This window comes from Seriola lalandi, unplaced genomic scaffold, assembly GCF_002814215.2.
Source record: "Seriola lalandi dorsalis isolate HSWRI2012SDOR001 ecotype SW California unplaced genomic scaffold, Sedor1 jcf7180002053827, whole genome shotgun sequence".
Taxonomy (NCBI): domain Eukaryota; kingdom Metazoa; phylum Chordata; class Actinopteri; order Carangiformes; family Carangidae; genus Seriola; species Seriola lalandi.
Genome location: NW_019524380.1, coordinates 18,227 through 28,467, shown reverse-complemented (window position 1 = coordinate 28,467; position 10,241 = coordinate 18,227). Strand labels below are relative to the sequence as shown.

Sequence of the window (10,241 nt, the reverse complement as noted above, 5' to 3'; positions counted from 1 at the left end):
AAACTTGTGAAAGTATGAAAGAGCAAATCTCTTAAACACCGACAGAGGAGACAAACAGAAAGAGACAGAGGACAGAGACAGAGACGAGGGGAGAGACGTCCAACACTGAACCTCTGAGCAGGAGACCGGGTCACAGCGGTGGGCCGGGTCAACAGGAAGTTTTATTTCACTGGAACATTTTAAAGGTTGTTTATGTTTCTACAGTCAAACTTTTTTTTATGTGAATAATCCATGTCCAGTGGCTCTGTTTACACTGAAGAGGTTTATTTTTGTTCACAGGTCTCGATGAGACGACCTGTTTAAATAAAGGATGTAATAACAATAATAATAATAATAATAACAATAATAATAATGATAATAATAATAATAACAGTAATAATAATAATAATAATAACAATAATAATAATACAATGCGGGACAGCGGTTCCAACCTTTTCCAACTCATGGCCAATTAAAAATCTGTAAAATGTTGTGACCCCGTAACAAAATGTTCTCAGAGAACTTATTATTTTATTGATAAAGATCAAACAATCAGGACTGAACCGAAGACAGAGGAAGTCCAGTTTTTCTTTTTTGTTTGACGGAGGAGAAATCAGTGTTTTTAAAGGAAAAATTAAAACTCTTCTCTTCACCTTTAATGTTCTTCATTTTACATCAATAATTTAAAATGTCTTTATGTTGATTTTATATCTTTTCATGTGAAGCACTTTGAGCTGCATTTATTGTATGAAAGTTGTAATAAAAATAAAGTTGATTATTATATTATTGTCATTGTTGATTCATCATCTGACTCTGACTCTTTCCTTTAACTCTTCCTGTTTCTAACCAGTTTCTATTTTCATCCTCTGGTTGTTGCCATGGATGTGATCTGTCAGAAAACAAGTCTATGATGTGACAACAACAAGGTTCCTGTCATTGTCTTACGACAGTGATCGACCTTTAAACAATGTTTTTAAAGATTATTTAAGTTTAAAAGTTCTTTTAAAACATTATTTAGATGTTTATAATTTTTTATAATTACATCTTCTCATCATTGTGCTGTTTTACAAATGATTTGTCGGCCCACTTGCGGTTCCTTCGTGGCCCACCAGAGGGATCCGGCCCACAGGCTGGGAACCAGTGGAATAGATTATTCTGGATCTGGACTCAGCACAAGACAATCAGCTGGTTTCAGATCAGTTTCCTGTCGTTGTTTATATTTGTGACAGACTGACACCTCCACACAGCAAAACCACAACGTGTCTGAATATTCCAGAACTGACCACCGGCGCTGAACGTCTCACACAACGAAGCTTTTCACTGAGTCTCACCTGATCGATTCATCATTTTATCTGTATCTTTATTTGTGATTGGTTTCCTGACCTCTCGATGCTTCGACAGGTCGTTCAGTGACAGATCAGGTTTAGGTGGAGGTGTGTCCCATCACCCCCGACAGAGAGAGGAGAGGTGAAGCAGCAGAGAGAGAAACTAACACAAAAAAAACCAAACATAAAAGAGAAAAGGAGGAAGAAGAGGAGGAGAGAGGATGAAGCACAGGCCTGGTTCAGGACTTACTCTTCACCCCCTTCTTGCCCTTGCGTTCCTTCCTGTACTGCTCCTTGAGCTGGGCTATCAGTCCCTGGTCCACGTCCCAGGCCAGTTCACCCAGAGGAGACTGCTCTTCCTTCTCTACAGGCCAGCAGGAGGAGGAGGAGGTGGAGGAAGAGGAGGAGGAGGAGGTGGAGGAGGAGGAGGTTTAAAGGGATATTTCTTCTTTTTTTCTACAAGCTGATTCTGGCTCTTCTGTAGTTTTGGCCAGAGACTCCAACTAACGCACAAACTTAACGACTGGTTTGGAAGTGAGACAATGTGAGAAATTTACTTTATCAAATACTTAAAAACAGAAATTTGAATATTTTAAGGGGAGTTTCGTGTCGGAAAAATGTGGTGCAGCTTCCTCGAGCTCTGTGGTTTGGTGTCAGTGTGACTGTTCAGAGACATCTGCTGCATCTGGATGTACTGCACAGAGCTGCTGGGCGGAGGGATACACTGTTGATCATCAGGAAATAGTCCCAAAATATTAACTCCCTCTAAAACTACAATCTGTGGGCTTCACACTTCTGTTTCTGTTCGTTCCAGGTCTCAACAGTGAGCTCAGAGTCAGAGCAGCTGTTTCCTCCACAGTCCTCCAACATCAGCCGTCTGTGTTCAGGAGCCACAGTGGAGCCACTTCAATGTCCCTGTGGACAGTGGACTATGAAGGCTGCAACAGGTAGATCCTTAGTGGTCCAACATATCCCAACATGCATTGCGCCCCGGTAATGAAAGTAAACAACACTGACAGAGAGCCTGAGGATTACACTGTTAACTGTAAGTGTTTCAGTCAAACAGCTAACAGTACAACTGTTCAAAATGAGGCCCTTAAAACAAACGTTACGTGTTGTCCAGGTTGCTAGGCAACAGGAGCCACGCTTTTGCAACGCAACGATCTGACGCAAAGGAAATCCTCCGCAGACCAGACCGTGTCATTTTGGGTCGGCCTTTGAGATCTATGACGTCTACGAAGGGACACGAGTCTGAGGTGACGTCCTCAAATATCTGTCTCTGTCTGACTGACAGACACTAAAACTAAAGATATCCAGTTACTCTGATAGAAAACAGAGAAGTTTTGTCATTCATTCACAACTTAAATGATTACTTGATTATAAAAAAATACTTGCAGATTATTCTTTGAAGATCGACCAATCAATGAATACTGATCATTTCGGCTCTAAAGCTAAGCTAGGCTAACCTCAGACTGACAGCAGGAAAAAGTTTAACACTCGTCTTTAACCTCAGTCAAACTACAGCCAAAACTACAAAATAAAAGACAAAAGACTGAAACTCTCAGTCTAACAAATAAAAGCTTCACTGTGAGTAATGTAAACATTGCTACGACATTAGTTCAGTGTACCCTGCTAACACGTACCATATAAAGAGCAATGTAAAGCATGTAGGAGTTCTTTTGACTCCAGTCGGACGAATAGGGAAACGAGAGGACACATGGACACAGCGGGATCAGAGAGAGTCTCTTGTAATGTCAAACAAACATGAAGCACTGAAGTCTTTAAGACACAGATGGAGAATAAGAGCTGGAATCTGCCTGTCTGCAGCTCTGGAAGTGAAGTGTTAATGTTAATGAGACGTTGATGCAGGACGGCGGCGCGTCCTCACAAAGAATCACAAACTCCTCACACAGTCACACAAACGACTTTCACAGAGACGATCAGGACTCTCATGAGGGAAGATGCTGTGACGAGCCACTCCTCTGAGCGGCTACGTCTTCAGGACAGAAGCTGCAGTGACTCGGTGTCGGAAAGTGACGAGATGGGCCGACTGGGCTAGCTGGTTAGCATGCTAACTTTGGTAGAAGAAAAGAAGTGATAGTAATGGAAACAACTGTTGGTGAGTAAATGAATGAAGTTTGATGCTGAACTCTCAATGTGAGTAAACACGTGCTAATGCTAATGTTAGCTATGTAGCAATAGCAAAAGTTACAATTAGCTCTTTCAAAGTAGCTCATTATTGTTCAGGACATAAGTAATGAAAATCTTTGCTGTTGTGAGTTTTATGTACAACTGTAAGTTGATCATGTTATATTCTCTTGTGGGATTTTGGAGACTTGAAGTGTTGGTCTACTTTTTATAGTTTCAAGGAGCTATTAGCAAGTTTTACTATTGCTACATAGCTAATGTTAGCCTTAACAGCTGTTTACTTTATTCTTGGTCCCAAGAGCTTCAGTCAGTCATCATAGTCAAACAAGAGGTTATAATACGTCTTCTGAGTAGCTACGTCTTCAGGGCAGACTGGACGCTACTCGATGTCAGAAAATGACAAAATGGGCCAACCAGGCCTGGGCTAGCTGGTTAGCATGCTAACTTCGGGACAGGAGAAGAAGTTATAGAAATGGAAACAGCTGTTGATGAGTAAAGGAATGAAGTGTGATGCTGAGCTCTTCTAGACTGGTCAGTAAACAGCTAGTTATGCTGACGTTAGCTTTGTAGCGATCGCAAAACTTACAAATAGCACCTTAAAGCGTTATGTAGCACATTACATTATAATTACATTGGTAATTAGTATGTAAATATGTCATATCTGTGCAGGTCGAACTGTTTGAATTTAGAGATTCATGAATCTTCACACACAAACAACTAAGTGTGAACCTTTGAACAGCTGGTGCAACTTGCTCCAGGTGCAGAACTGGTCTGACCAGGACCAACATCCTTCATTCTAATCGTGGTCCTCATCAGTGTAATTAAAATGAAAACTGGAGATACAAGATTTTCTGCTTTTAGGTCAGCTGAAAGGTTTTAATGTGCTGAGTCAGCTCCCACCTCAGGACACTTCAGGTAAAAATAAAAGCTTCCAAAAAAAAAAAAGAAACGTGTGTGCAGATGGTCAGAGTCCTGGTCCAAAGATGAGAAACATGCAGAAACCACGGAGGGGGAGGGAAGGGTGCGCAGCAATGATGGCCGCCATGATGACGGCGAGCTGAGAGAGAGAGGATCTCATCATCCCTCCAGCGGCCCTGGGCGAGAGAAGCGTCGAGTCGAGGGTTCAAGAAGAAAAAGCTTCGGAGTCAGAAATAAAAAATGTGTTTCATAACAGAGGAGCGAGCACGCACGCACGCACGCACGCACGCACAAACACACACACACACACACGTGTGTTTGTGCTCAGCTGCTTCATTATCTCTGTCTGTGAGGGAGGTGAGGAGGAACAACAGCTGACCAGAGCAACGTTTCATCTGTTTTCAAAATGAAGGAAATAAAAATAAAAAATCTGAATTCTTTATGTCCTTGATAAAACTGTGTGTGTGTGTGTGTGTGTGTGTGTGTGTGTGTGTGTGTTGAGCCCTGCTGAACTGAGTCAGCACTCCTTTACAACTATCTGGACTGTGAAGTGTTGAATCACGAGCTGCGTGGGGAAGCTTTTTGTCGTCGCCAAATGACACTGAACGTGTTGCTAAGTAACAGTAGAAAAAAAAAAAGGGGGGGGGTGTTGTGTAAAGTGCGGGGGCAGCCGGGTCACCAGCTGGGAACTTTATTTTGTAAAGAGAGTTTTATAAATAGAGAGGAAATGTGTTGGTTTCGGAGCGGCTTCCATTGTTATTGATTTTACTTTCAGTCACAGATTTCTCTCTGATCTGATCTGAACGTCATCAACAACAACTCGTCTCCATGACGACCTGACGTCTCTACCAGTGGTTTTTCACGTTTTTTGTCCACTGACTACAAGCTGTGTAAATCTTACCTGGCAGAGTTTAGCATGTTTCAGGAGAAATCAAGTGCTAAACTTGGCACAAATCCTCCCCTCAAAAATTCAAGATGGCCTCCATCTCCAAGATGGCTGACATTTCTGGCAAGTGAATGTTATTTTTTGTTATAAATTAACAGACAATTTTCCCATGTGAATGATCCAGGTGTCAAACATTTTAACATCATTTAATTCACTGTAAAAAATGAAACCGTTTACCTACATTTTACAAATGAAAAGTCCTGCTGAAATATAACAGTGAGGGACGGAAACCAAAAACCTCGTCAGCATAGAAATAATTTCAATGACTTAAAATAATATTAAATTGACATTAAGAATTATGAATTTTAACGTCTTCAAAGTCAAAAACACAGGATTCACCTCTAAATCATCCAATGGGTAAAACGGGTAAAAATGGCGGCCTTTTGAAATTTCAAGTGGCCAATGGGATTTTTCAAATGAAAGAAAAGAGAGAAAAACAATTTAGATCTTTTTGAACACATTTGAAATATTACATTTATCTGCTGCAGTATGACTTCAGTCCAACGACCAGAGAGAGAATCAACTGAGGGTGTTTTTAATGTAAGTTATAATGTTGAATACTTTATAGTGTGTACCGGTTGAGTACTGAATGTAAAAAACTAGTTCTGGTTCTGGATCAAACTGGTTCTGAGTTTATTCGTGACCTTGAGACTTAATGCTAAATACTGGAACTTCAAATTAAATGTTACCTGAAAATATTGGCTTTTTTTCGTAAAAGGGTTTTGTTGTCGGCACCAGCACTAATACTCAGCCCTAGTATTCAGTCTGTGCATTTCACTACTATTTAGTGGCATAAGTATTTAAAACAATCTCTTCTTTGATTATAATGAGACTTTAACAAAATAAAGGCTTATGGATAATTTATCTGCAGAAAGATTCAAACCCCATTTGCTGATTTTCATAGTGGTCAGAAATGAACTGAAACAAAATGTCTGTCTGGAAATCTATTGAAAAACTGGTGTCAGGCTTTAGAACATGGTCAGCAGTTGAATAAAGAGTATTTCAAGTTGTAGTTAGTGGAACTAGAAGAAGCAAAACCAGGAAAAGAAACCAGTTTTCTCCTGAGGCAGAGTTCCACAAGGCACTATATTAGGTCCTCCTACTTTTTTAATTTTAAAATTATTTAGAAAGAGTTGATGAATATATTATTACAAATGGGTCAGGTTACGTGCACCATCTGTTCCCAGTTGGATCAAACTGCCTCACATGAGTCAGTCTGCAGTTAAAACCTCCCTGAGACTGATCAATGTGTCGCTCCTTCAGGCTACAACGTGTTTGCTGTGTGTTGTATACGTTCATCATATATTTGTCCTGCATGAACTCCACAGTCTGTTCCTCAGTCACAACTGGTTTGTGTCAGCAGACAAATCTGTCGCAGCTCATGAGTCTGAAGTTACGGCAGCTCTTCACAGTGAGGTCACAAAGTACAGAAAACGTCTTCCTGTCAAATATCTTCATCCATCAGTAACATTATCACCCAGTGAATTTCAATCAGTAGCTGTGAGACTCATGATGCGAAGTGCCCCCTCCCTCCCCGTCTTACCCCACTCTCCGCTGTCCTCGCCGCTCCTGGACTCAGGTGATCCGTCCAGCTCGTCTGGACTGGCCAGGAAATCAAAACCCTTCAGGGCCTCCTCTGTGTCGGGGTCGTCACTGAGGTCAGAGGTCGTAGAAGACGGTGTCGATGACTGTTTTTTCTTCACCATCTGTTGAAAAGTTAGAAAATGAGGAAGACTCTGCGGCTCCGACACAAAACCATAATATATAAGAGGGACCAAGCTTCAACTCTCACCCAGGATCTGAGGGCAAAACCTGTGTTTGTAGTTTGGTCTGCTGAGGGTCAGAAACATTTTATCAAGACTTTACATCATGAAAATAACAAAAACAAAGTCTCTGATTCATCTTGACTGTCTCTTTATTAACACCTCATTTCTAGTTTAATAGAAGAACGGAAGATTTTCTATGTTTCTATGTTTTGTTCAAAATTTTAGTTCAACAATGGATCAAATGATGATCTGTAATGTGACAGATGTTCCTTATCGTGACAAGTCGTCACCAGCCCTGCAGCCCCCTCCGATCTAAGGACCATTTTACTGTCTTTCAGCTCATTGTTTCTGTGTTTACAGCCGTTTGGCTGATGAACCCACAGCACACGACCTGGCAGACAAACCACGTTAACCAGAACCAAAGCCAGAAGAGGAGAGCACATCACTCCCATTTTAGCGTCTCTTCACTGGCTTCCGCTAAATTTTAGAACTGATTTTAAGATTTTATAGATAACTTTTAAGGATGTGGACTCACATTTCAGATCTACTGACACCTCATGTGCAGCCACAACCTGTCGTCCTCAGCCGGAGCTCTGTTCTCACCTGAAGACTAAGAGTGACATATTCTTATAGCTCAGGGTCTGAATCTACTTCTAACGTCTTAAATCTATTTTTATATTCAGTCATCATCCTGTTTCTTATCAATTAATTTAATCATTTTAGACAGTTTTATCTAATTTTTTACTAAACTCAGTGTCGTATTTTTCTCCCTCTAATGTTGTAAAACCTTTAAATTGTTTTTAAATCTTTTTTTTTTTTTTTTTATCATTCATCCTCAGTTTTTTGTCTTGTAAAGCTCTTTGTAACTGTTATGAAAGGTGCTATATAAATAAAGCTTATTATTATTATCTCACCTGCTGGTTGTGTATATGAGCAGCTGTTTGCTACATGTCAGCTGATCAGGTGATAATATGTTGGATTCAGTGTTTTTCTGCCCCTAGTGGTCAAAACTTTAACAGCAGCAGCTTTAACTAACCCGCAGCGTGTGTGTGTGTGTGTGTGTGTGTGTGTGGTGTGTGTGTGTGTGTTAACGTGTCTCGTCTTACTGCAGCCAGGTCCAGGATGGTCTTGTCCCTCCCTTCGCTGTCCTCCTCCTCCTCCTCGTCGCTGAACTCTGCGGCGGCGCTCTCTATGAACTTGAAGGCCTCCAACACGGTGGCCGAGTCGGACGTGTCGGGTTTACTGACAGGAAACAGGAAACAGGAAGAAGAGACGAGAACAGGTGAGTCTGGTGGTGAAAGCTTTATTTTTAAGAATAATATGAGTTCAGTTTGTTCGTGTGGTCATCAGTCCTTCAGTCCGTCACGTCCTACCTGACCACGCCGCTGTCCTTCAGCGAGGACGGTTCGGTGCCGTTCACCATTGGCTCGGTTTTCTTCTCTGAAGGTTTCTCTGCGGAGTCTCCGGTCAGACCGAGCAGCGCTCTCACCCGCTGAGACTTCACATCCAGGATGGTGTCTGTGTATCCCACCTCCTGCAGGTACCTGGGGGGGGGCACAGGAGGCGGGGTCAGTGAGAGCAACAACCAATCATCAGCTGTGTTGTAGGGAAATGAGTTTTCCCTTCTATCAGTGTAGTGACAATTACATGACATTAGCACATGTACAAAAGTGAACACAGTACGGAGGAAGACCAGGGAGGAACCGTTCACAGATCATTACAGTATTTCTTTATATCTCTTCCTTTTACTGGATAACTGTCGTTCTCACACATGCTAATTTAGCTTAAAGCTTCATTTCCTAGACTTTGACTGGAGACATGTGACCCGCGCTCAGGTCGTGACCTTTCCTCTTCCTTTTGTTTGTGTGTTCCTGCAGCGGCGGTGCCTCTCTGTACCCGCCCAGCTGCACAACAACATACTTATATCAATGGAGCCGCTTCTTAAAGGGCGATGCCACCAAGTTCAGACTCAGTGTGAGTCTAAACAAAATGCATGAAACTCTGGCTTTGCTGGATGAGCTGCAGATTGAATCGACTATTCTTCATGGTTTTCTGTCAGAAACGTTAGAATCTGAACTGTTTGTATCGTCACGACCTCACACAAGCTTTTGGCTGAAACGATTCAACCTCACAACTGCTGTCTACGACGTCCTTGAGCAAAACGTTTTTAAAATTTACAAAATTCTCCTTTTGTGTAAAATATCCAGAGGATCAGAAGAAGCCTGTTAGTCTCTGTACCGTACCTTCACCCTGCGACCCCGATGAACCTGAACGCAGCGTTTTATCCAGAGGTTTTATCCTCAGTGGACCGAGGTTTATTCTGAATAACATCTAGTGTGTTTGTTCACACAGAGAGAGAGAGAGAGAGAGAGAGGGGAAGGTCAGCCTCCCCCCTCCCTCTGTACCAGCCTCTCCGATCGCAGGAGGCCTCGATGCCTCAACACAATCCTCCATTCACTGTCACCACACACACACACACACACACACACACACACACACACACACACATTCAGAAAACAAACACATGAGCTGCACACATGTTCTGTTCGTCGTCACAGACACAATAATGACTTAAACACTTGTAGAACTAGAGCCGCCTCCTCGTGCTCGTATCCCTCCTCCGCTCAGACAGTTCCAGGTCACTTCCTGTTTATCCAGAGTCAGAGAGAATATGAACCATGTGTGTGAACGCTGTCAGATTTGCTGTGTTACTGAGACATCGTGTTCAAGAGAACGAGACGGACGGACGACCTGGAAACAAAATGTCTACGTTCTACATGTTCTACATGTTCTTGCATTGTGTTCTTACATCATCACAAATGTTTCCATCAATTCTCAAACCAGAAAGATCTGTGATATTAATCATGGTAATGTTTCATTGGTCGCCTGTTGATGACATCACATCCTGTATGATCATGTGTCAGTGTGTTTGTCTGACAGAAGGTCAACATTGACTTTTATCTAGTTTTAAGCCACAGACACTTTTGTGTGTATGTGTGTGTGTGTGTGTGTGTGTGTGTGTGTGTGAGTGTGTATGAACTCACTGTCTGAGCAGCTGGCGTCCTTGTTTCCAGCTGAGCTGATGGCTGCTGTTTGGAGGACTGGGAACCTCACTGTCGTTCCCCTCATCTGAGAGAGAGAGAGAGAGAGAGAGAGAGG

At 42.1% G+C, this 10,241-nt stretch overlaps 1 protein-coding gene across 1 annotated transcript in view; it reads right to left on the bottom strand.

Moving 5' to 3' along the window:
* The window catches only part of LOC111651848 (striatin-like), a gene marked incomplete at its 5' end in the record, with an annotated part of 23,028 nt that overhangs the window by 10,959 nt on the left and 1,828 nt on the right, over positions 1–10,241 (bottom strand). Inside the window, 5 exons of the mRNA XM_023401908.2 lie at positions 1,555–1,668; positions 6,860–7,022; positions 8,189–8,324; positions 8,456–8,626; positions 10,127–10,211. Coding sequence (XP_023257676.1) covers positions 1,555–1,668; positions 6,860–7,022; positions 8,189–8,324; positions 8,456–8,626; positions 10,127–10,211 — 669 coding nt within the window. The remainder of the gene's footprint in view (positions 1–1,554; positions 1,669–6,859; positions 7,023–8,188; positions 8,325–8,455; positions 8,627–10,126; positions 10,212–10,241) is intronic.